Source organism: Carcharodon carcharias, chromosome 5 (genome assembly GCF_017639515.1).
Source record: "Carcharodon carcharias isolate sCarCar2 chromosome 5, sCarCar2.pri, whole genome shotgun sequence".
Classification (NCBI taxonomy): domain Eukaryota; kingdom Metazoa; phylum Chordata; class Chondrichthyes; order Lamniformes; family Lamnidae; genus Carcharodon; species Carcharodon carcharias.
Genome location: NC_054471.1, coordinates 49,778,136 through 49,805,644, shown reverse-complemented (window position 1 = coordinate 49,805,644; position 27,509 = coordinate 49,778,136). Strand labels below are relative to the sequence as shown.

The following is a 27,509-nucleotide window of genomic DNA, read 5'->3' as shown; positions in this document are numbered from 1 at the left end:
AGCAGAATAGAGAGAAGAAACTGTTCCCATTGCCAGAAGGTTCAAGGACCAGAGGACATTGATTTAAGGTGAATGGCAAAAGAACCAAGGGCAGCATGAGGGAAAGTTTTTTTATGCAGCAAGTGCTTAGGATTTGGGATACACTGTTCGAGGGTGTGGTGGAAGCAGATTCAAAAAGGGAGTTGAATAAGCACCTGAAGGGAAAGAAATTATGGCTACGGGAGAGGATGGGGTGAGTGGGACGAGCTGAGCTGCTCTTGCAAAGAACCGACATGGAAATGTTGGGCCAAATGGCCTCCTTCTGTGCTGTAACCATTCTATAATTCTTCTCATTCTCATGATCCTTCACTGAACCCTTTCCATAACTAGTGTTCTTCTTATGATGGGGTATCTAGAGTATAAACAGTATCCCAACTGTTACCTAAACAATGTCTTGCATATATTCACCTTCACTTTGCTTTGATATTCAATGTTCCATGTTTAAGGCATGGGATCTTAATTGCATTTTTTTATGTAGGGGTCCCTGTACCCCTACATCTCTGATTCTTCATTAATGTTATGAACCTTCCATTCCTGGAACTGCCTTCCTAACAGCACTGTGGGTGTGCCTACACCACATGGATTGCAGCGGTTCAAGAAGGCAGCTCACCACTACCTTCTCTAGGGCAACTAGGGATGGGCAATAAATGCTGGCCTAGCCAGCGATGCCCACATCTCATGAATGAGTGAAAGAAAAGATTCTATTGTACTGATGTGGCGCTTCTTTTATATTTCTCACATCAGCCTGTGACCTTTGAGTGAGTGTGTCAATAAGTGCCATATTAGGCATTGCTTTGTGTCATGAGTCCCAATATGATCGCATTGGGTCTATCTAAACACATTTCTTCTTGCCTACAGACTGAGGAGATTTTCACCCGGCTGATCCAGGTCAGATTTGGATCCAGGTCCCAGAGTGTTTATCTAATTTCACCAGCCAGTTTTCTAAATTTTGTGATTCTGTGATAATTTTGCATTTGACATTGGTGTTGAATAAAAACAGAAAATGCTGGAAGTACTCAGCAGGTCAGGCAGCATCTGTGCAGAGAATCTGATTTAACATTTCAGATTGATGGCCGTTCATCAGAATTAGTGTAGAATACCTTATCCCCTCTTTCCTACTAAAACTACCTAAATGCAGTTGGAACCTGCTGTTCCCTTGGCTGTGCTGAAACTATGCAAGTGACAGACAGAGAATGTGGCTTGCTACATTGCCATGTGTGACCTGGTCCAAGGGGTAGTGTAACCATGTGATTGACAGGCACGTGGGGATATGTAAACATATTATTGCCAGTTGCCCGAAGCTGTGCTCAAGACCCCAGCAGATGAGCCAAATGGAGCAAACAAGCTCGAATCAGGAAGCAGCACAGTTCAGGGACATGTGCTTCTTCTGCATGTGCACACATTAAAGCTGATCTATGGGGACTGTTGGGGCAGCTTAGCAGAAATGGTTTGGGAAGTTTATTGGGGTGTATCTGAGATGCAATCCAATCATAAACCAAGATCAAGCAGACACTGAGGTCATCGTGGAGTGCTCATTAAAAACACAGTATGTGTGTAAAAGTAGTTGAAACATTATTATTTCCTAACCTTGAAGTGTTTGAATGGGGACTCGAGCCCAGAATAGAAAAGCATTTCATTGTGTAGCAGTGACATCATTCACTTTGAGATTGTATGTCAGATGTCAGTCCTTTTACCAAACTTCTTAATCTATAGTACACAGTAGTGAAATACTGGCATAAGAAATTTAATTTACTGTATATTCAGGAAAAAACAAGTTTTTTTTTGCACTGTTGCAGTCAGTGGCACCATTTGGCTTGGCAGTGGCATTATGTAGATCCTAGATCACCATTTACCTTAATTAACTTGAGAAAAGACTCTAGGAGAAGTTCTCAAATTGCCTACCTGAAGAGGAGATGTTACACTCTCCGATCCCACAACGACCACAGAGACTGAGGCTTCCTTTTAACCGGTTTTATTCAAACGTATGCAAGAGAGCTGCAATCATTCCTAAGAATGAAGACCCAGTTCCCTGATTGATTACATTTCACTACTTTTGTATCTTTTCTTATCACAATACATTTGAGTACATTTGAATACATCCATTTGGTAACCGACACACCAGTTCCATACTAACTCTATCCTATTGAGTACATAAACATGTGATTTTGCTAACCAATTATTCTAAAGGATGTATACATAATTATATTATCCAGTCAGAATTAAAACACATATGCAAAGACCTTGGTTCCCACAACTCAAGACTATTTGTGTTTCATCAAAGCCCCCTCTTTGTCCATTGTTCGTCTTCCCATATCTAAGCTAAAGCCATTTGCCCTTTCCCTATGTGAGAGAGGAGTATACCTAATGTAATTTATGTCTCCAGCCTAACTCTCGAGGCTGTGCAATGTTCATCTGGTGATCTTCAACTCTTAATATGTTTAGCAGCCATGTCTGCCTGGAGATTTTAGGAGTTTTTCAGTAAATTCTTACTGTATATATATTTAATTCCCCCCTAACACTACCTGAACTAATAAATCATGTTTTAGAGCAGTGCAACCCCAGGATAAAATGGTATCAGTCACTATTTGCAGCCAAGACCCACCTCTAGCCCTGGAGGCGAAAAACTCAGAAAACATTGAAGAAACTTCTAGATGTTGCAATTGGGAAACTGCAGGCTTTTGTCAGTGTGTATGAGCTCAGATTGGCTGAATGGCCTTCCTCACTTTTCTGCCTTTAGATCTTTTGCAAAGCCAAGGTCAATCTCCCTACACATCTCCACAGGCTGCAGATGAGAACAGTGTATGTACATGTTGAAAGTGAGCATAAATGAACTTTCACACCCACAAATCCTTTCAGGATTGCACCGCCTAATGGAATACTTTATTTTGTGCAGTTGCACAAGCTTTCGTTTGCAGCAGCCAGCAACCGCAAGTATGGGCTTGAGTTTCTGGTGGATAACATGTTCTGGGAATCACTGGTTTGACAAAAGTTAAATCCATTGCTGCAGCACTGGGTAATCCTAGCCATGCAGGCTGGCGTTACTTTATTTATTTGCTGAACTATTTGTGGAGAGCAATGGTTTGCAAAGCATTAAACAATGATAGGAATCTAAGTGTGAATTAGACATGCTATCACTCCTTACCTCAAAACCCATGGTTAACGCACTGTGTAAATAAAGGGGCAAGACCTTTTTTACACTGTGCAGGCAGTGATTGCATTCTTAATTGAATTTTCATAGTTTCAAAGCTGGAAACTTATAAAATTGTAATAATCCTTTGTAGCAACGAGCAATGAAGTTTGCAGGTACAATTATTTATGCTATTCAGTACCCAGAGTTGGCTTTATCATGGGGCAAGACCCCAAGTAGAAGTTGTTGTATCCGGCTGCAGGAAGGAAAGAGGGAACAGCCCCTGCGGAAAGGCCCATCCAAGGTGTTCCTGACATTGTCTACAAGGCAACTGAAGGGAGCAATTGAGTGCCCTGCTACCACTCTCCCGACCGCTCCCGCCCCTCCCCCATTGCTCCCATCTGAACTAACAGCAGCAGAGGAGTAAGCCAGGCTGACTAATGAAATATGAGAACAATTTACATTGAGAAATAATACGTAAATAAAAAAAGATGAATTATGTAATCCAAGCTGCCTAATCATCTCCGTTTGGCCATACATATTGATTGGTTTGTCCTGAAAGCTCTATTGAGAAGTGAGCTGGAACGATATGCAATGAAGTATTTCTGTAATGCGAATTCAGCAGGTATTTGTGGAGAGGGACATGTCATGCAGCAGAATTGTGTAACCCCTGAATCCACTCATTAAATATCTACTTATTCAATATTGTTACTTTAGAGCCATTCAGTAGTTTGCATCTGACTGAGGAGATAAATGAGGAAATGGGGACTGAGCAGTACCTTATTCGGGTGTACAAATCATTTTGAGTGAAAAATTACATGTCACAGCAATCCACAGCTTAAAGGTGTCCTGTCCTACTGCAGCCTTCACATTGTAAGGAAGAGCTCCAAAAATTAATAAGATCTCAAACCTCTTCAAGCTTGCAATTATGCCGTAACTGTGGTACCAATGCAACCTGGTTTCACCTTACAGTGGTGATCCAGCGATGGTGTAAGTACAACCTGATTCTTACATCAGAGTCTGACGTGACACTAAGGCAAAGCACAGCAAGGCTCATTGGAAGAGAAAGCCTCACTCCACTTTGCTCTAGAGTCAGGTCAGCTTCTTCTTCTCCTTATTCTTGAGTTTTGTACCAAAGGCAGGTCTGATCCACAGCACTGCCATCCCCACCATGGGCAAGGAGGCAGGTCCCAAATCCACTCCAACTGGAAGGGGTATTGAACTGCATGCAGTTGGCACCAATTTGACCCATACTGGCCATCCAGCCAACTGGCCCTACAAGGGGTCCAAATTGCTGCGGCAGCATACCCTTTAAATTCATATTGTAGCCTGGAACTATAGATCGTGATGATAGGAGTTCCAATTTCTTTCCATCACATGGCTGACCAAGAATCTCTCCTGTTTCAGGTTAGCTATTAACACCTATTTGGCAGAAGTTTAGCGTTGGGGCGAAGCCAAAATTCCTTGGAATAGGAAGCAAACTTGCTTCCTAAATGCACCCTAAAGATGACACCTGCACAAAGGCACTCTAATACCTTGGCATATCTGGGGTAGGAAAGGGAAAATCAAGCAAAGATCCTGCTCCAACTCACTGCCCAGTGTGTTCTACTGGGAACTGCACCTATATGGATGTTGCCTCCACGATTTGCCTTCCAAAGCCTGCCAAATATGAAGAATGTCTGCTTCGATTATGTAGCAAAGGATGGCTAATGACATTAAAACTACCATAACAACATGCGAGGTTATTGCCAGAGGAATTAAAGAAATACAGAAGGCTTGTTGACGTGGCAGAGAGTAATTGTCCTTCTGTTAGTGGGAACTGTTGCGATTGGTATTAGAAGATTTCCAGCTTCCCCCTCATCCACCCCTCACCTTAACTCTGTTTGTCAATAGTAAGACATGAAGTTCAGGGAAAGGAAGAGATAAGCTTGGTACAGTTCAGCTACTTGGCCAGTTCAGTTACTCCCTCATCTCTCCATTCCACTCAAAATCCAATACACCAATGCTTCTATCCTTTCTGTAGTCCTATCCTCCCTACAAACAGTGGCCTCAGTTTACCAGTTATTAGACGAACGCAAGAACATCAGCAAAAGAGTTGGAAAGTTATAAGCGCCTTGCGACATTTTACTACATTAAAGGTGCTAAATCAATACAAGCTGTTGTTGTTGAAAACAAGCCTTTGTTTCCACCAGTAAAATTTGTCCATGCTCAACCATTTTACGTTAATGTCGTGACTCTGATTTAGATAGGTATAAAATTCATTCTATTTTCAGTGAAAAATAGATATAGTCTTTATAAATGATTAAATTAATCTGTGTAGGCAAAAAAATAACATTATCTCTTCTTGAATTATTTACAACAAACTTCATGTTTGTTTTGGAGTGGCTGTATTTTCTAATGTGCTTTCAATTGTTCTAACCACAGGTATGTGACTGGTGCAAGCACATCCGGCACACAAAAGAGTACCTAGACTTTGGAGATGGAGAACGACGGCTTCAATTCTGCAGTGCAAAATGCCTCAATCAGTACAAAATGGACATTTTTTACAAAGAGACACAAGCCAATCTTCCTGCTGGCTTGTGCAATACTGGGCATCCTCCAGTGGAAAATAAGTCTGATAACACAGGCGTGCAACTACTGACTCCAGAGTCTTGGAACATGCCACTGACAGATGCTCGGAGAAAGGCCCCATCTCCCGTGGCACCTTCCTCACAGACTCAAGTCCCCATCCCTTCCGCATCTGCTACTCTGTCCCCATCTGATCCTGCCAGTAACTCTGCTGCCAAAATTCACACTCCAATCTCCAAGGGAGTGGCTGCAAATGAAAGTCCAAATATTGCACCAATTCAGCTTCAACAGCCAGCTAATATTGTGCCTCCAGTGGGTGTCCCTCCAGGTAATCCCTCTATGGTAATGACAAATCGAGGTCCTGTGCCTCTGCCAATATTCATGGAGCAGCAGATGATGCATCAGATTCGTCCGCCATTTATCCGAGGACCTCACACACCAAGCCCTAATAGTCCTCTGTCAAATCACATGATTTCAGGGCTTGGCCCCCCATCAGGTGGTTCCAGAACTATAGGTCCTAACTCTAGCCCCATGCATAGGCCAATGCTCTCGCCACATCTTCATCATCCATCAGCACCCACAGTGCCAGGGAATCATCAAGGGTTACTTCCCTCAGGAGCACCCCTACCTAATGTTTCCTTTCCACCTATTAATATGATGCCAAATGGCCACATGCATATTCCACACCTTTTAAACTTTGGAGTGCCATCACTTGCTCCGTTGGTTCCCCCTCCAACGCTTCTGGTGCCCTATCCTGTCATCGTTCCACTGCCTGTACCGATTCCGATCCCCATTCCAATTCCACATGTGTTCGACTCTAAGTCTACCAATGGTATTTCCAGCAATGCTGAGAGTCTCATTCCAAGCACATCTAATGATGAAGATGACACTAAAAAGCCAAGTAGTTCATTGACATCAGATAATGGGCAGCAGAGGCCTTCCAAGTCTATTAAAGCCTCACCTAACTGCTCAAGCCATTCTCTGAACCAGCCAGCCATACTTCTTGACACCAGCAGGAGTGAGGTTGTCGATCTAACTGTCAAGCCTAATGGTCCAATTAAAAGTGATTTTTCTTACTCTGACATGGTAGACTTTCCACAAGATGAAGTCATAGACTTGACTATGAGCCATAGAAGCAGACTTAATCACATCGGTCATAGGCCTTTACACCCTTCTGTGAAACTTGAGAATGAAGGCAGAAGTGTTGTAGATTTGACTGTTTCTAGTCCGGATAAACGGAACTGTATTGACTGTAGGGATTTTCCTCATTTGAACCCTATTGAAACAAAGGTGTTATCTTGTAGTGATTCTTCCCACTGCGGCACTATCCAGCTAAGTTCAGGAAGCTCAGGCGGTGACTCTGATTTAACACCTTGTAATCTGGTTATGAATGGCACAAAAAGTCTGGATGGTTCTCACTCAGAAGAAAGAGCAGAGCAGCAGCAGCAGCAACAACAGCCACAGCAGCAGCAGCAGCAGCTACAACCACAACAGCAGCAGCCACAGCAACAGCAACAGCAGCAGCAGCAACAGGAGGAGATCGCAGTCAACGAGCTGGAGTCAGTCAAAGAAAACAACTGCACACCAAACTGTCAACTGGAGTTAGAGGCAGGTAAGAAGGCCTCAATTGAATCACCCCTGGGTGGGGTGGACAAGCAGGATGTAAATCATAATCCTGCAGATGAGGACCATGCATATGCCTTGAGAGTAGTACCCAAGACAGGCTGCTTGATTCAGCCTGTGCCAAAAGCGACTGAAAAGACTGCCATAGCACCCTGCATAACCTCAACGCCAGTACTCAACACAGGGCCCGAGGACAGTGAGCCGCCACTGAAACGCAGATGTCTCCGGATTCGAAACCAGAACAAGTAAAGGTTTGTTTTGAAATGCGTTTACAAAAACCTGAAGGCAACACATTTAGAATACAAAAGAAGACACACAGAGTCATATTTGACCATTATAACAATGAGCATTTCAAAAATCATTAATTGTAATATTAAAAAACAATGTTTTAGGTCAATGAACACAGCATTTTTCCTCCAATAAGGTTTTATCCATTCAAATTTGACGGTGGTTTCTGGTGTTAATCAGATGGTTGGTGCTAATATCAAGGGATCCAAAATATATGACTTAAGCAATGACAAAGCTCTTTGATGCTGCACTCTCGTGGGTATGCTGATTAATCATAAGTTTGGTGTGGAATTTTCACCTTTCATTTTTAAGCTCCGAATTAAAAAAAACATCTTTTTTTATTCATCTGGTAAAAATGTGATAATAATTCAGTTGATAGTGAAAAGTAACAAGGAATGATCAAGTATATATTTAGATGTCTTCCGTCATTCTGTCATTTTGACAGGGTAAAAATTGTACACTTAATGAACTCTACACTCAGCTACTTTTATTGGACAGGTTTAAGACTGTTCTGGTTATGAGTGGTTGGGAGAGAAGAAGGAAAATGAGTATTTGTTGTTCTTATGAAGAAGACAGCAATTGTCAGTGGCCCTTTGTATTAGTTTTGGAACATTGAGAATTGCAATAATGCTGCTTTAAGAAAGAGTTACTGAATGTTAATTACTGGATTCAGGTGGGTAACTGACTTGTTGAGAGAGCTTTGATTGAGTTTGCTAGTAATCATAAACATCCAGATTTCTGAAGACATTTTTCCTTATTTAAACAACTACATCATTTGGAGCCTGTCTGCCACTAATCTGGATCTAAAACCAGAAAAAAAGAAAACTTTTTGATGATCAGTAGATTGCCACCAATGCAAGGATGCCATAAAATAAAGGTTGCAAATGTTATTGAAGTAGTTACATTTTCTTTTCCATCAACATTCAATTGAAATATAATTTGCCTTCCTTAAAATCCCATCAGAAATAATAGCGAAGCATTTGATGGGTGAAATGAGAAAGGGCTCACTTTTAGTTTTTACAGTCAATGTCCCGGATTTTGCGGTCAGTGACTAAGTGACGACGCTCGCTGCTGATTTCAAAGAAGGCTGCCCACAAAGATCTGGTGATGGATTTCCTGGCATTAATTTTATTCCAGCGCCAGCTGTAGGGGAACTCTTGCATCCAGCTATGCAACCAATCACATTGAAGAATTCTCACAGACAGCAAATCAGGAAGTAAAAAACACTGATTATCCTTTACTCTTATAATTTTACAGCAAATGAAATAAATATTGGGACATATACCTGGATTAAGTTAGAAGCTGAAATATTATAAACAAACTTTTAAAAATTATTTTCAAAATCTATAGAATTTTGTATGATAATGAAGAAATTTGACATTTCACAAATATAAAATTAGTTTTACAGGGCCAGAGAGGTTATTATCAATAATTATGACTTAATATGCTGTTTAAAAACCTGGTTAAATCACATTGGCGAGGCATAATTTTTTTTCAAAGGTTTTTACAATGAGGCTAATAATGTAAAAAGTGTAAGTTCCTGTTAAACCAAGCTGTTCCTAAGGTTTTCAGCTGTGAACATTTCAACAGTGCACTCAGTGGAAGAGCTTGGAAATGCTGACTTTCACTTTTAACTGCATGTAGGTGGACACCAAAAGTTGCTATCAGTTTTATAGTTGTAATGATGATAGTTTTGCTGTTATTACAACCACAAAATCTGGGCCAATAAACTAAATGGCTGAAGGGACCATTTACAAGACAGAGGTGTAGTGTAAATGAAAACTTAAAGTAATTGTGCATTTTTAATTGGTATTCTTGCATATAATTTCATGGAAGATTGTTAGTCTTGAGTGCTTTAACCTTCAGGAACTTTACAATAACAATTTTACATAAGCAGCTTTTCAGAGCAACACAGCTACCAATATGAAAGTGAATGGCAGGTTCTGGTGCATTGAAGGACTGGCTCTCTGCTTTGTGGAGTGGAGGGACATGGACTTAGTTCCAAGGTGAGGAGAAGGAAAGTAGAATGGAAAGTAGAATGAAAATGCAAACTTACCTGCTGTTCAATTTGCAGAATTTTGTGGATTGTGAAGGGACCTTGACAAGAGAAAATTAGTGGGGCCAAGAAGGAGTCTATGAAAAATTACAGGAATAATCTTAGCATTGTGATGACAGGAGTTGTACAAGCTGAGGGCAAGAAAGCTGTTCTGTAGCCCCATACCTGAATAAAATGTACAAGTTGGTAAGTGTGGAATAAAATAAATCTATCACCACATTAGTTGACCTGTTCTTGTGGTACAAATCAGATGGGTTTTGATTGCAAACCTTTCGAATTCCTTCAAATTCAAACCATTACCAGTGTTTTAAGTATAAAATCTAATTGAAGCACACTATTTGAATAAATTACAAAACCATTATCCAAAACATCTATGAATGTGAAGCATTGCAATGTTGTATGCATTACGTTGTTAAATTTGGTGAAACTTCTACAGAATGGGCTGTAAGTTAGGCTCAGACATTGGTACCATCTACTTCTGAAATTTAAGACTTTAAATCATTTGAATTATCGTCTTTAATTTCATGGCAAGAATAACAAAATAATGTAGAAATTCATTGCTTAAAAAATTGTACTCTTAATATGATCAGAAAATTCCACTTCTTTAGATAATTTGAACTAAGAGGAGTAAACTGCAAACCATGGGAATGTTTCAATCAGTTACAGCTTTAATAATAATAATGGTATTTTGTTCAAGAAATGCATTTGCAGCCTGAAAGCTGAATTGTAGTGTAACTTACATTGAAAAATTCATAGATGGGCAAAGTAATCAGGTTAAAAACATGTAAGCAGGTAACAGGGAATTGGTGGACGGGATATTAAAAGAAGGGTAATGTAGAATTAAAATCATATTAAAATTACAAACCAATACACCATTCCTACATTACAGTCACTGAAGTACATAGAAATTTCATCATTTAATTGCTTAATTGAGGACCAGAGCCATGTAAGGAATAGGGCTGCATTGGTACCTTTCCATTCTGCACCTTGGGGAGTTGAATTTAGTTGAGCTTCTGAGTTGCCTTGATTGTTCTGGGGTGTGGTGGTGATGACCAGCCCTGAAATTGCATAAAGGATTTTCTGAACATAGTACAAATATTTTTGTTTGTAGACTTTTGAGCCCTGTGGTATGAAGGATGTTGTCACACGACTGGTACTGAGGCCTAAGGTCAATCTCAGCTTCTGTATGCTTTGGATCTGGACAGTTTGCATATGTTTGAGGCCTAAAGTCAGCAGAAACCTGAGCGTGAGCTCCGGGATAGGTGGTGGAGTGAGCACCTGCCCTATTTTACGTGCTCCACCACTCAATCAAAAACACTCCCGGAAGGGACACATAAAATCCAGCCCATTGTATCTTTGCCTAGATGAAACAAATTATTTTGGAGATGTTCACGTTTACAGGCCTATTTCTCGGTACTGCACCATCTCTGAAAAAAACAATGAAAGGATTTCAAACTGCTCAGGTAGCTCATGTTGTGATCCCAGCTGATGTTATTACTGGACAAGTCAGGTCCAAAGATAGAACCTGGCTTGATAGATCCTAATGTACGGGCGGCTGCTGAACAGAGTCACAATCTGCTGATGAACTTTTAACAAAAGAATAAAACATTTATTAAGCAAGAACAGATGAACTATATTACAATACTCCTTTATCCACAACTATACTTTTACAGATATATACAGATTCAGAAGGATAACACAAGTTACAAAATTTACCCTGTACTATAATGCTCACAACAAGTGCACAGTCCATATAAACCAGTAGGCGACCTGTGGTCGGACACACCACACTCTGAAACCAAGTGACAGGTGCCACCCAAAGCAGATGCTATGGATCTCTCATCAACTCCCCCAGAGGTTTGTCACAACATAAGCCAACCGGCCTCACTGAACTCCATCTTTCTCTGGAAGGTTTCCAATCTCAACGCTCGAAGTACTCATCTTGGAATCTTCTCCCAAACAACGCTTTTACATGGACGTCTTCAAAAAGGATCCACCTCCAATGGTTTGGACTCTCCTTCTGATGTTCTCCTCCCCTGGGGCTCTACATGCATTCAGGCTTCACTCTCCAAAAACACTCTCAGGTATTCTGCTGTGTCAGGCAGGACATCGCTGCGTCACAGGCCTGTAGTAAGAAGTAACCAACCTTTGGCCATCCCCTCAGATCTTCTGGCCTCTCAGAAGCCCACTTTGCCTTGATTCTGCTCTCTGCAGCTTTCTCTCTTTAACTTTCTTTGCTGCTTACTTTAACTTCACTGAACAGGATCTGTTCCAGATTCCTGTCCTTGTCCTTTGACTTAACTGACTTTTTCCTGTACCATTCCCTGGTTTTGGGACTGTCTTCTTTGCTCTTTGGAACCTGCTTCCTGCAGTTCCCTCTCCTCTGTCCAGCTTCCTGCTTCCAACTGAATTCAAATTTATTTTCTGTTTCTCCCTGTGTCTCTGTGGGCTCTCTGTTGCAAGGCAACAGCACAGTTTTTCCTACTTTGTTTTAACTTCCCTAAACCATTTCGCGGGTTGCAAAACCTCATTAAAGTGCAGGTGCACAAACAGGGCTTCAGACCTGCTGGCCCGACGCTAAAGTGAAACTAAAATCCAGGCTTCGCTTTTCTAAACATAAGTTTAAAAAATTAATTAAACTTAAACTTTAAGCTATAGCTTATTCTTACTACACATAAATACACATATAACTTACTTAAAACTATCCCTAATTCCTAACACTTAGAACATACAAAATATCCACCTACTGCTACTGCACACCAAGATATGCTCATTGAGTTAGATGATGAGGGGTATGAATACTGGTGTGATCCTGTTGGGACAAATCACCCATATCTGTGCTGTGTATTCAATGTAATTCTATAAAATTTCAGTATGTCTGGACCTGCAAACTAAATGAGTACATCTCTGCAGGGAAACTCTGTAAACATAAATATCAACAATATGTGAGGAATTTCATTTTTACATTGCTGATTCTACTTCAAGTGGTGCCTGATGTTGTGACCTTGCCAATCTGTTGTCTCTGTTTGTTGACCTTTCTCTTCAGCTCTCTCTCGGGTCCCTCTTTTCCCTTATCATTGGGTGTGGCAGCACCATCTATTGTTCACTGTTGTCCATTTCCCATTCCTGAATGGAGAGCAAGCAATGTTGTGAGAGATTAGTATATTATGATTTTTTTTAAATATACACCTTGGGACAGAGTAAGTGATAAATGCTGCTGTAATTTTCTTCCCCACACCCCCACCCCAACTTCTTCCAGAAAACATGCACCTTTCAAACATGCATGACTCCCCAATCCTTTTCTTCTGTATCCATCCTCAAAAGCAAATTTCAATGTAATATTTGCCATTTTTTTAAGAACAGATAATGTATTTTAGTATTGCTAAAAAGAGACATGCTGTCAAATCTTTTCATCTTGCACTCATCAGAACCAATTGCAAGAATACCAAATCTCAAAGTGCACAACAATTAATGCTTCATGAGAAGAAGGTGCTGATTGGTTGACAAATGGGCTCTGATTGGTAAAGCCATTGCCATAGAGGATGCACCAGGGAACAGTTAACTACCAAGCTTTGTTTAAATTCTAACCAGGCAGGTGGACTCTAATTTGTCAAAGCATTGCCATGGTGAATGAACCAGGCTTCAAGGGGATTTGGATAGGCTTAGTGAGTGGGTAAGATCATAGCAGATGTAATATATTGTGGATAAGTGTGAGGTTATCCACTTAGGTAGGAGAATGGATGTGCAGAGTATTTCTTAAATGTTGAGAGATTGGGAAATGTCGATGTCCAAAGGGAACTTGGGCATTCTTGTTCATAAGTCACTGAAAGCTAACATGTAGGTCCAGCAAGCAATTAGGAAGGCAAATGGTTTGTTAGCTTTTATCGCAAGGGGACTTTAGTTCAGGAGTAAGGATGTCCTGCTTCAGTTGTATAAAACCTTGCTTAGACCACACCTGGAGTGTTGTTTACAGTTTTGTGTACCTAAGGAAAGATATACGTGCCATAGAGGGAGTGCAACGAAGTTTCACCAGACTAATTCCTGGGATGGCAGGACTGTCCAGTGAGAGAGATTGAGGAGACTGGGCCTGCATTCTCTAGAGTTTAGAAGAATGAGAGGTGATCTCATTGACATTCTTAAGGGACTAGGCAGGGTGGAGGTGGAAAGGACTATTGAAACTACTTCCATCCTTTTAAGGCAATGCATTCAAAGTTATAACAACTCACTAACATAAATAATTTCTCCCCATTTCCCCTCTTTATTTTCGCAATTATCCTCAATTATCCTGGCTGGAAAGAGGAGGAATTTCTTCATTTAGAAGGTGGTAAATCTTTGGAATTCTCTACCCCAGAGGGCTGTGGAAGCTTAGTCATTGAACATGTTCAAGACAGAGATTGATAAATTTCTAGATATTAATGACATCAAGGGACATGGGGATAGCTCAGGACAATCAGCCATGACCAAGTTGGTGGAGCAGGCTTGAGGGGCTTAATGGCATATTCCTGCTCCTTTGTTCCTATGTTCCTATCCCTGTGATTTTCCTGTGCTCTTTCCCCATAGCCCTGCAAGTTTTTTTTCCTTTTCAAGTATATATCTGATTCCCTTTTGAGAGTTACTATTGAAACTACTTCCATCCTTCTAAGGCAATGCATTCAAAGTTATAACAACTCACTAACTAAAATAATTTATCCCCATTTCCCCTCTTTATTTTTGCAATTATCCTCAATGACATATATCATCTGGTTATTGATCCTTCTGCCAGTGGAAATAGTTTCTCCCTAACTACTCCTTCATAATTTTTAATTCCTCCAGTCAATTTCCCCTTAAACTTCATTGCTTTAAGCAGAAAATTCTCTACTCTATCCATAATAAATGAAGTCCTTCATTTCTGGTATCATTGTTGTAATTGTCCGCTGCACCTTCTCCAAAATAAGAAAGGAAAGTTTATAGGAAAGTTTTTTTCCCCCTTTTGTCTTGTTGAGTAGTTTAGCAAGTGCTAAAAGAGTGTCTCTACAATATTTGGGAGCAGTGCTGAAGTCACAACATAGCTTGGACATAAAAAGCTGAGTTGTGGCGAAATGAATTGGCACAAAAATGGAAACTGCTTATTTGGAGGAAATTTTAGCAATAGAGGAGAGGAAGAGATTCCATTGTTTGCACTGTTACAGATTAACATTCAACAAAGAGGTATTTACTCTAGGAGCCTGGAATTGACTCTTGGATGTCAATCATCTGTCGTTTGAGTGAGAAGCAAAGCCATTCCCTCACTTTTCTTTCCTTGGCCCGTGCTCGTGCACTTCCACACCATCACAAACCATTCTGTTTCACTCTTTCCATATCCCTGGGTGCTGGAAGCCTTGCAGTCCTATACAAGGAGCACACGTTAAGTGTCTTAAGCAATGGGAGGAATTATGTATGGCTGACCATAGCCACGGGATATAGGCTGCATCCTTAGTGAATGTTGGGAATGCCAGCCACTGTCATGGCTAATTTTTTTTTTCTGTTGTGTATTTACTCTTAGCATTAAGAGTGCTAAAAGGAGTTTTTGTCCACCATACAAAATATTTGAAGAGAAAGAAAATTAAAGGGCTATAATGAAAGAGCGGGGGAGAGGGATTAATTCGATAACTCTACCAAAGAGACAACATAAGGATGGTGGGTGGAATGGCCTCCTTCTGTGCTGTATCATCCTCTGGTCCAAACATGGACTAAGGCAAGAATTGAACTGCGGTTGTGTCACCTACCTTTCTTCCATCATCAGTTCTCAAACTAAAGCGTTTACACATGAAGTACAGAAGTGTTAGAATCAAGAGATCACAGAATCTCAACAGCACAGAAGGAGGCCATTCGGCCCATCATGTCTGCACCGGCTCTCCAAATGAGACTTATGACTGAGTACCATTACCCTGCCTTTTCCCCCGTACCCCTGCATATTGTTTCTATTCAAATAATCATCTAATGCCCTCTTGAATGCCTCAATTGAACCTTGTTCCACCACACTTCCAGGCAGTGCATTCCAGACCCAAACCACTCGTCGTCACACGTCACATTTGCTTGTTCTGCAAATCACTTTAAATCTGTGCCCTCTCGTTCTTGATCTTTTTACGAGTGGGAACAGCTTCACCCTACCTACTCTGTCCAGCCCCCTCATGATTTTGAACATCTCTATCAAATCTCCGCTCAGCCGCCTTCTCTCGGAGGAGAACAGTCCCAACCTCTCCAATCTATCCTCATAGCCGAAGTTTCCCATCCCTGGAACCACTCTTGTAAACCTCTTCTGCACTCTCTCCAATGTGTTCACATCCTTCCTATAATATGGTGCCCAGAACTGTACATAATATTCCAGCTGAGGTCTAATCAGTGTCGTATATAAATTCAGCATAACCTCCCTGCTCTTGTACTCAATGCCCCTATTAGTAAAACCCAGGACACTTATATACTATATTAACTGCTCTCTCCACCTGTCCTACCACCTTCAATGATCTATGCACATATACACCCAAGTGTTTCTGCTTCTGCATCCCCTTCAAAATTTCACCCCTTATTTTATATTGTCTATCTATGTTCTTCCTACCAAAATGCATCACTTCACTCTTCTCCACATTGAATTCATCTGTCACATATCTGCCCATTCCAGCAACTTGTCCATGTCCTTTTGAAGTTCCGCACCGTCGTCCTCGCAGTTCACAACACTCCCTAGCTTCATATCATCCGCAAACTTTGAAATTGTCCTCTGCACACCAAGATCTAGACCATTAATATATATCATAAAAAGCAAGGATCCCAAGACCAATCCCTGGGGAACTCCACTAAAAACCTTCCTCCAGCCCAAAAAATATCCATTGATCATTACTCTCTGCTTATTTTTCAGCCTATTTTGTATCCACGTTGCTACTGTCCCTTTTACTCCATGAGCAATAACTTTTCTCACAAGCCTGTTGTGTGGCACTGTATTAATTGCCTCTTAAAAATCCATGTATACCACATCAATAGCATTATCCTCATCGATCTTTTCTGTTACCTCTTCAAAAAACGCGATTGCCCCTTTAGAAATCCATGCTGGCTGTTCCTTGTCAACCCGTATTTTTCCATGTGACTACTAATTCTATGCCGAATAATTGCTTCTAGAATCTTGCCCACCACTGAAGTTAAACTGACTGATCTGTAATTGCTGGGCTTATCCTTACAACCTTTTTTGGACAAGAGCATAATGTTTGGAATTCTCCAGTCCTTGGGCATCACCCCTGAGTCTAGAGAAGACTGCAAGATTATGCAGTGCCCCTGCAATTTCTACTCTCGCTTTCTTCAATATCCTTGGATGCTTCGCATTCAATATCGGTACCTTGTCAACTTTAACTACCAACAGTCTATTCAACTCTTCCTCCTTATCAACTCTGAACCCTTCTAATGACAGAGTTTCGTCATCTGTCACCATGGCCTGGGTAGCATCTACCTCCTTGGTAAAGATGGATGCAAAGTACTCATTTAATACCTCAGCAATGGCCCCTTCGTCCATGTGTAAATTCCCTTTTAGGTCCCTAATCGGCCCTATTCCTCCTTTTACCACCTTTTTACTATTTAAATGCCTATAGAAGACTTTGGGATTCCCTTTTATGTTGGCTGTCGGTCTTTTCTCATAATCCCTCTTTGTTTCTCGAATCTGCTTTTTCACCTCCCCTCTGAACATTCTGTATTCCTCTTGGTTCTCAATTGTATTTTCTACTTGACATCTGTCATAAGCACACTTTTTCTTCTTTATCTTAATTTCAACCTCTTTTTTCATCCAGAGTACTCTGGATTTGTTTGTCCTACCTTTCCCTTTCAATGGAATATACCTTGACTGTGCCCAAACCAAGTCTTTTTTAATGGTAGTCCATTGTTCAGCTAGTTTTCCCTGCTAATCTTTCATTCCAGTCTATCTGGCCCAGCTCCGTTCCTGCCCCATCGAAGTCGGCTCTTGTCCAGTTAATTATTTTTACTCTGGATTTCCTATCGTCCTTTTCTATCATCATCCTAAAACATACAATACAAAGATCAGTGTCTCCTAAATGTTCCCCCTTTGACACTTGATCTACTTGGCCCACCTCATTTCCAAGAACCAGATCCAACAGTGCATCTTTTCTTGTTGGATTGGACACATACTGCTGTAGAAAATTCTCCTGAACTCAATCCAAGAACTTTTGCCTCTCTCCGCCCTTTACACTACCATTGTCCCAGTCTACATTCGGGTAATTAAATTCCTCCTTTATAACTACTCTATAATGCCTGCATCTCTCTATAATTTCCCTGCAGATTTGTTCTTCTACGTCCTTCTCACGAGTTGGCGGTGTATAGACTATGCTGAGCAATGTAATTGCACACCTTTTGTTCCTTAGCTCTAGCTATATTGATTTTGTCTTTGAACCCTCAGGGACATCCTCTTTCTCCAGCACTGCAATGCTGTCCTTAGCCAATACCGTCTCGCCTTCTCCTTTCCTTCCTTTCCTATCTCTTCTGAACAGTTTGTACCTGGGAATATTCAACAATCAGTTCTGCCCTCCCGCGAGCCAGGTCTCTGCTATTGCCACAACATCATATTTCTAAATGGCAATCTGCTCTTGTACCTCCCTAGTCTTATTTACTATACTCTGTGCATTCATATACATGCATAGTAACCCTGATTTAGATTTTGTTACTTTCTTCCTCACCCTGACTTTACCTATTAACTTACTATTCTCTATACTAGTGCAATCCGTCCCTCCCAGTATTTTGTGCACCCTGGTATTCCTCTCTAATATTTTTTCTTGGTTCCACAGCACTTAGATATTACTGTGCAGAACCCAGGTCTCCAAGAAATTGCAAAGAGAATTTTGTTTTTCAGAATCTATATAATAAATGGCTTAAGACAATTTTTCCTCCACCCTCGCTTCACAGCCCATCATCTAATTCCACTGCTTACTATTACAGTAACTTGCATTAAGCAGGCAGGTTTGGTGTCTCCCGCGGTTTCACTGTATGTGTAACATTATCTGCAATTGCTATTTTGCACTTTCCACTGACTAAATGTGATTTTTGTGACTACTGTTAACCAGTATTTCACTGTTTTAGTGAATGGCTTTATTGCTGAGTGAAGTGAGATTGAACGATCTACTTATATTACACAGTAACGCACTGAAGGATGTTGTATTTGGTTTGCAGCGCAGAAACAGGCCATTTGGTCGAACTAATCTATGCTGGTGTTTATACTCCTTATGAGCCTCCTCCCAGCTTATGCCCTTGCACCTATCACTATTTCCTTCTATTCCTTACACCCTTAGGTAGTTATCAAGCCTCCCCTTTAATGCATCTATGCTACCTTCAGTCTTTCCTAATAAATATAACCTCACAACTGTGTTATCATCTTTGGAAATCAGCTTGCACTTTCTCCAGTGTCTCTTTGTCTTTTTTGTAATATGGAGACCTGGATTCTACACAATAATATCTAAGTGCTGTGGAATCCAATACATTTAAATGGCAAAACAGGCTATGCACTGTCAGTCGCTACTGAACCAGAACTGTGCATGCACAGCATTGCACGTGTGTCGTTATTTCAAAGTCACAATTTGTGGCCAATCAGCTCTCACAGTTTTGACATTTCCTGCTGCATGGAGCAATAAAGCAAAGGATCTTGAAGAAAATGCATTACCAGCAGTCTATCAAAACTCAATAGAACAATATAACATGGCCACAGACCCACCCACCCACCTCCCCAACACACAAGTCCACAAAGGTTACAACTCAAACAGATCATATGACCCACCCACTTTCAGTGTTTACATATCGCTCGAGCAAATAATCAGAATCACCCTGTTCTCATTTCACTTCACTCTTTTTTCCTTTATCCATCTGTCCAATCTAATGTTTACATTATTTCTGTGACTAACCTTGGAAGGTAATTCTGCAGCCTCTCAATTCTCTGTATGGAGAAGTTTCTCCTGCACTCTGTTTTAAATCTCTGATGTTTGAACTTGTATCTATCGCTCCTCATTCTTGATCTGACAGCAACTGGAAACAATCTGCTTCTATCCACCCTGCCTGATCCTTTCACCAAGATATTGATGTATTTGTTGAAGTGGCTGGAAAATGTATGGTAATAATAAGGAGTTTTAAAGATCCGCGAGGCAAGGTGATGCAATGCTCTCCAGCTCAACTTTTCCCATTGAAAAATATTCCATGCTCCAACACACTTCTGTATAACAATCCCTCCTAACTTCTCTCTCACTTTTAGCAACAATTTAAAATCGATAACCCCTATCCAGAGGAAAGTAATTTCCCTATTTACTCTCATTAAAAGTCCTCATTATTTAAAAATCTCTCGTAAATATTCTCGGTCTTAGCTGTTTCAGTGGATATATTCATTGCCCAAGCCTCTCTTCCTAACAGTAGTTTTCTGTTTCTGCTGTCACCTTGGTGAATTTGTGCTGTACACATTTTGTGGGTTTGATGCTCATTCAATATTGGGGCACACAAAACTACACACTCAGTTTGACCTAACTAGTGTTTTGTACAAACTTCTTATTACCTCTTTACTTTCATGCTCTCTGCCTTACATATAAAACCCAAAATGTTGTTGACCTTTTTTCAGTTCCAGTTATCTGCACTTATACCTCAGGGAAATACATACTTAAACCTCTAAGTTTCTCTGTTCATCCACACTTTTCAACATTTTTCCATTGTTTGTTTCTCCCCCCAAAACCCATTACCTTGCACTCTTAGCCATATGGAATTGCATGACCACCTGTCTGCCCACTCTGCTAACCAGCCTTCAGCGATTCTTTTACAAGTTGTCTTCGGTGATAACCAATTCCGTACTTTTGTGCCATCAGCAAATTTTGATTGTGCTCCCAATGCCTAAATCATAATCATCTATTTCTCCCATCTCTGTATGCCTACAATAATCTAAAATTAAATATACAAGATAGTTTTGAAATACCAAAACTGCCCATACATGGATAATAACTTAGTATATATGGACTCCCTGCTACATATATGGAAATTGTGTACTCAGTTAACAAGTATTGTGATTCAGTACAGTACAAATCTGATGTGTTTATTGTTTGAAGTAGCGTTACATGCACGTTTGTCCCAGTTGAATTCATTAGCATATAATTACTCTCCCGGGTAGTGGCAAGATAGTTATAATTGTAATTGCGCTGATCCCTTGACACATTTTTCTTGTGATACTTGTTAATATTTATGATATGCATTTTTTTAAAATTCAAATTTGAGAAATAATTTAGCAAAAGCAGCAACCTGGGTATGCCAACCATAATAGGTGAGTGTTATTACCATTTTAATGCACTTTTACAGAAAGAGCTTGAATTTAGATAGTACCTTTCATGATTACCCTTGACACCTCTTGTAGGGGAATGCAGTTGCCAATTTGTGCACAGCAAGATCCCACAAACATTATAGAGGGCGCAGAAAGGATTCACGAGAATGGCGGCAGGGATGAGGAACCTCAGTTATGAAGATAGATTGGAGAAGATAGAACTGTTTTTCTTAGAGAAAAGAAGGTTGAAAGGAAATTTAATAGAGGCATTCAAAATCAGAGTAGGTAGGGAGGAACTGTTCCTACTTGTGAAAGGATCGAGAATGAAAGGGCATGGATTTAAAATAATTAGCAAAAGAATCAAAAATAATATGTGGAGAATCTTTAGTGGTTAGGGTTTGGAATGCACTGCCTGAGAATGTGGTGGAGGCAGGCTATATTGAAGCATTCAAAAGGGAATTAGAGCATTATCTGAAAAGGAAGAATGTGCAGGGTTATGGGGAGAAGGCAGGGGAATGCTACTAGGTTAATTGCTCATTTGGAGAGCCGGTGTAGACACAATGAGCTGAATGGCCTCCTTCTGCACTGTAGCAACTCTGTGATTCTGTGAACAACAACTAAGAACAATATAGATGATCTGTTTTTGGTTGAGGGAAAGTTTATTGCTAGGACGCTGGGGTAGCCCCCTTGCTCTTAGTTGAAGAGTGCTACTTTGTATATGGATCTAAAAGGGCAGACCTTGATTTAACATCTCACCTGACAGATTGCACCACTGACAGTGCAGCACTCCCTCTACTGCACTGAGGTGTCATCTTAGTGGGGTTCAAATCCATGACCTTCTAACTCAAGAGGCAAGAGTACCACCTCTGTTCCAAAACTGACACTTGCTGCTTCTACACAGTTTTAACACTTAGTAGACGCTGAGGGCTCTCAGTTAACTTAACTGCCATGAGTTCAGGGTTTTGGTGCTTATTGTAAACTAATAGCTGCATGGTGTTCCATTCAGCCTCAAACACAAGCACCCTGACACAACCTCTTATGTCTTAAAATAGAGCACTGGTCACAGTTGGATCTAAAATAAATATTAGGACACAAGGAAAGCAAGTTACCAGTGGACACAGCCAGGTCATAGGACATGCTGCAGATCATGTTAGATACAGTCTCAACGCATCCTGTTTCACTCTGTGCAGTTTAAAACGCAGCAGTTTAAATTGAATCAGAATGTCTGTAGGTTCACACTATAATTTTTCTCCAGCAGACAAATTACAATGTTACAGAAATTGTACAAAAGAAGCACAATTATAATTACCCATGTTCCTATGGCTCAAGTCTCTCTTTCCCGTCCCTCTGACCTCACTGAGATTTTGCACTTCGTTCACCGCCATTGCTCTTGAGTTCAAGTTACAAGTGTTCATAATTTATATTTCTCTAGATTCCATTTAAAATACAGCTGTTTAGATGATTTAAGTTTGAGTTCTAGGTATTGCTCATTTGGGATCTTAGCAGAAAAATTCCTCCCGCCAACCGCACAACATTCAAAGCAGATGCAAGTACAGCAGCAAGGGCACCTGGGTAACAGGAAGCCAGCCAATCAGAACTCAGCAGTGATAATCATGGTTTATCACTTTAATATAGAGCAGCTGAGCTTCTTGTAACATTTGGTCCAGATTTATCAATTTAAAAACTTATTGCTGTACCAGAAACCCAATTCTGGAGTTACTGCCCAAAAGAGGACATGATTTCCTCCAGCCTCCTCCACCCCAGCCCCAAACCCGTGTGCTCAGAATCATACCTGAGCAGGAACACTGGGTCAGTTAACCACCATTTCCATCTGCTGAATAAGCTGGCATGTTGGCAAAGAAACCATTCCAAAGGGTTGACCACTGCACAAAAACTTGCCTCCAATCACTGAGCCAAGTAAGACCATCAGTTGTGGGTTTTATCAATGTAAACAGCAACAATGTCGAAATGTCTGTAGAGGGGCTTTGTGGCCTTGAAGGTCAAGAACAAAATGAGCATATGCTCCAGTGAACCCGGTAAATTACTTACTTCCACACCATGTGTCTACCACAGCTTAACTGACAGTTAGAAAATACATGGTTACCAATGATTTTCTTTTGCTGTTTGGTCCAGGTTTCATGGCCAATGCAAAAAAACAGCACTGGCCCTTCATTATACTTACCAACAGACCTTCTATGGGCTTTTGCACTAGAGGTCGCGGTAATTAGGTGTCAAAAGCAGCACAGCACACTTTCCAGGAGACCTGGAACTGTGTGAACAGGGCAAGTGTGCCTCCTTTATCAATCAGATTGAGGAATCCTTACTGAGCAGTGCAAAGTCTGAACCAGGAAGTATAAGTCAGAATATTTAATTCAAATACCAAATCATGTACAGAAAATGAAAAAAATCAGGCAAAGAAAGATGGAATTAAGAGAGAGAGATAAGAGACAAAAAAAGTTTTTCAAAATGTATTTTTTACTTTAACATCTGCAATAATTAACATCTGAAGGAATAAGGCTTCACACTAGTAACAGTTAATTTTCAATGCTACAGAGGTGGTATGACTGTAATTAAGACTAAGCACACTGCTTAAAAATTCACTCAAATTTGAATGCACCAGACCTAACTTTTTCTGGCTTGTTTGTTGACTACCTACCATGTAAGTACAGCAACTCCAAGCTGTAGTATGTATTTGAATGCCGAGTCTCTAGGCAAGATATTTTATAGGGAAGCTTGTGGAGGAGCATGGCAACTCAGGAGCAGCTTCCATATTTCTGTATTTAAATGCACACGTGCAGTTGCTGGAAGTTGCTCAGATTTACTCTTTAATAAGAGTGAACACTGTTCGCCTCACTATTCTTAACCACAAAATCCAGCCCATTATCCATATTTCAGTACTTCTGCATGAGTACTCAAGACTGTGATGTACAGTCTGCATTAAAAGAATTTGGGCAATCCGGATTACTGTATCACATCACAAGCCACATATATAACCACCACAATTTTGCCAGGCACCAGCATAGATAAAGGGCAACCAGCATTTCATAGAAGTGGTGAATCAGCACCTCACCAACACTCATTGAGCATGGATGATATAATACTTGCATTAATTAGAGGTTTATTGGGGTGACAATGAATGATTATAGTCCCTAAATCTAAAGTGACGAATAGGAAAGTATGTGTCAGAGGGAAGCCATCATGCTAAGATGGATGAAACAAGAAATCCATGATGCTGTGACCATCATGTACACTGTGATATTTGAGGTCAGAATGGATAGAAGGATCCATAATACTTCAATGCCTGACATACATAATTATTGAATTTTATCTTGAATTTTTTGGAGAACTCTTTTTTCACTCCCAGAGATTTTTTTAATTCATTTTTTTTACAGGATGTGAACTTTGCTGGCTGGACCAGAATTCATTACCCATCCCTAGCTCCCCTTGAGAAGGTGGTGGTGAGCTGCCTTCTTGAACTGCTGTAGTTCATGTAGAGTAGGTACACCCACAGTGCTGTTAAGAAGGGAGTTCCAGGATTTTGATTCAGTGACAGTGAAGAAACGGCGATATATTTCCAAGTCAGGATGGTGTGTGGCTTGAAGCAGAACTTCTAGGTGGTGATGTTCCCATCTATCTGCTGCCCTTATCCTTCTAGATAGTAGTGGTCGTGGGTTTGGAAGGTGCTGTCCAAGGAGCCTTTGTGAATTCCTGGTTGATATCATTCATCACATGGAGCCTATTTTAATAATGGGGTTCACTGGCCAGGAGACAGAAATTGAGATTACAAGAACAATCTCGATTTGTGTTTCCTCAAGAAAGTTTCAATTCTGTTACAGCACACATGCTTGTACCAAGGAACCCAGTTCCTAACATGACTACATGGCTAATGACACAAGTATTGCCTACAACAATCTATCAAACATGCAGCCAGTTTGACAAAGCAAGATCCCACAAACAGCAATGAGATAAATGACCAGTCATTGTGTTGGGTGTTCAGGGATAAATACATTTTTAATAGTGCTGTATGATCTTTCACATCCATCTGAGAAGATTGACAGCTTGCTGGTTTAAGTGCCTTATTTGATGTACATAGCAGATGAGAAAAGTCTAGGGTAGAAACACTATACAAATCGCTTCTCCCTAGCTCTATTTGAAAAAATATTATGTGTACTTTTATATTATCAAAATACTATTTAATTTGCTGCTCCATGATATTTGCTTCCATTTAATATATAGTGACTTTTTTATAATTTACTATCTAAAATAATCTGCTAATAATGGACAAAAGTCATGAAGTGAGAAGTGCTAAGTCATAAGGCTATACATAATCGGTTGCTAGGAGTAATATAAACACTGAAAGTATTTCCATTTACAACCTACACTGAAATAAAAGCTCTATTTTATATGAAAAATATTCCCTATCCACCATACATTATAAATAATACCAGATGCCTCTCAGTGAATTAAGGCGGTAATCCGATCGAGGGTGTTCAGATGACAAATATAAAGCACTCAAGCTTTGCTCTGGTGGTTTATGATGTCATCTGAACCCCTCGATTGGATTACTGTTTTGTAATATACTGAGAGGCATCCAATGTCCTCCGTTTTACTGAAAACAACGTGCATTCTTTAAAGTTCACAATAGCTACACAGAGTTCTGACAGCAGTAACAAGGTTCAAACTCATTTTTCACTTTTTTAAATTGTTCATGATAGTAAAGGCCTATACAAACTGGAACATGGCAGTTCCAACTACACGTCTGCAAAGGTGCCAGCGTCCCATTAAGAGAAAACAAATTGCATTTATAGTGTCCATTAAGAAATGTCCCAAAGCATACATTGAATTACTTTCTGATGCCCTGATTATTATAATTTAGACAAACACAGCAGCTATACTGCAGGCAGTAAGATCCCAAAAACAGCAATAAGATGATTAACCTGTTGTTGGTTCATGCAAGAGAATGCTCAAGGCAATGGAAAAGGGAATCCTGGTTTTGAACTCAATTTATAACTTTTGATTGTAATCTCATGGGTTATAATTCTCTCACAATACCATGTGATGGTCTTCATTCCCCACCCCTTAAGTCAGTTTAGAGAATAGAAACAATTAAGAAAGAAAGATGAAACGAAAACAAAAATTGCTGGAAAACCTCAGCAGGTCTGACAGCATCTGTGGAGAGACCGTCAGAGATAACATTTCAAGTCCATATGACTCTTCTTCAGAACTTCTTGATTTTGCCTTTATATAAGAAAGAAAGATCTTGCATTCATATGACAGCTTCACATTCTCAGAACATCCCAAATACTTTTGAAATGACTGTTGTAATTTAGGTAAATACAGTCATCAATTTGTACACAGCAACAAGCTAAGTGTTGGCCATGGCAACTCGCAACTCCCCTGTTCTTCTTTGAATAGTATCATGAGATCCTTTGTATCCATTTGAGAGGATTGACAGGGTCTCACCTTAAAGAAAGCAACTCAGACAGCAAAGCACTCTTTCAGCAGTGCACTGATTTTGAGCCTAGATTATGTTCTTATTCTTTTCTGAATAGGTACTTGAACCCACAACCTTGTGACTGAGAGACTAGAGTACTACCACTGACCTAATGCTGACATCTGCATTAATCAAACCCTGAATTGATCATAGCAGCGGTGCTCTGCCAAACAGCCTGATAGCATGAATGGCTTCATGAGTGAATAGTCACAACTGGGTGATGGTCAGATTCAAGTGAAGGTATGCACGTTTGCACAGTCACCTGCATCTCAAATAGTTTGGACACTTTGGCCTTGAAATTCTTGTGTGCCCATTTTGCGCCTACAGGTTACATGCTATGCACTAAGTGCTGCGATATGAGGTGTCCCAGAAATTGGGCCTTGGGTCTCATTACAAAGGATCCAGCGGGGGTGGAGCAAGGGTCAGGAGAGGAAATCGGAGGATGGGAGGAAAGGATTGGAAGGTAGAAGTCAAAGGATCAAATCATGGTGGTCTGGTCAGGCAAGCTTTCTATAAATGTGGGGATGGGGTACTATGTACTCAAGTTACTAAAGGTGAAAATGTTGCCTTGTAGGTGTAGGCAAGCTAACAGAGTTAATTCCAAACTAGAGGCAATTTACACAGCAATAACCTGCTCACTGACACTCAGTTCCTGATCTCATTACAACTTTGGACCAAACATGGACAAAAGTGCTGAACACAAGAGGTGAGGTGAAAGTGACTGCCCTTGACATCAAAGTAGTATTTGACTAAGTATGGCATCAAAGAGCCCAAGTAAAACTGAAGTCAATCGGAATCAGGGAGAAAACTCTCCAATGGTTGAAGTCATACCTAACACAAGGGAAGATGGTTGTGGTTGGAGGTCCCACAACACTGCTGCAGGCGTACCCTAGGGTAGTGTCCTAGGGCCAGCCATCTTCAACTCCTTCATCAATAATCTTCCCTCGATCATAAGGCCATAAATGTGGGGGCAGGGGGATGCTATGCACTAAAATCTTACCTTCTAGGTGTAGGCAATCAAACA

General features: G+C 40.5%; 1 protein-coding gene across 4 annotated transcripts in view; it reads left to right on the top strand.

The window, feature by feature from the left end:
* Positions 1-27,509, top strand: part of sobpa (sine oculis binding protein homolog (Drosophila) a) — a 343,731-nt gene that overhangs the window by 306,126 nt on the left and 10,096 nt on the right. For 2 of the 4 annotated variants that reach the window (XM_041187130.1, XM_041187127.1), the window contains one exon: positions 5,591-9,874. In XM_041187130.1, coding sequence (XP_041043064.1) covers positions 5,591-7,606 — 2,016 coding nt within the window. In that variant the 3' untranslated portion in view covers positions 7,607-9,874. Of the gene's footprint in view, positions 1-5,590; positions 9,875-27,509 lie in introns of those variants that run through there. The other 2 variants (XM_041187129.1, XM_041187128.1) reach the window with 2 other exon arrangements.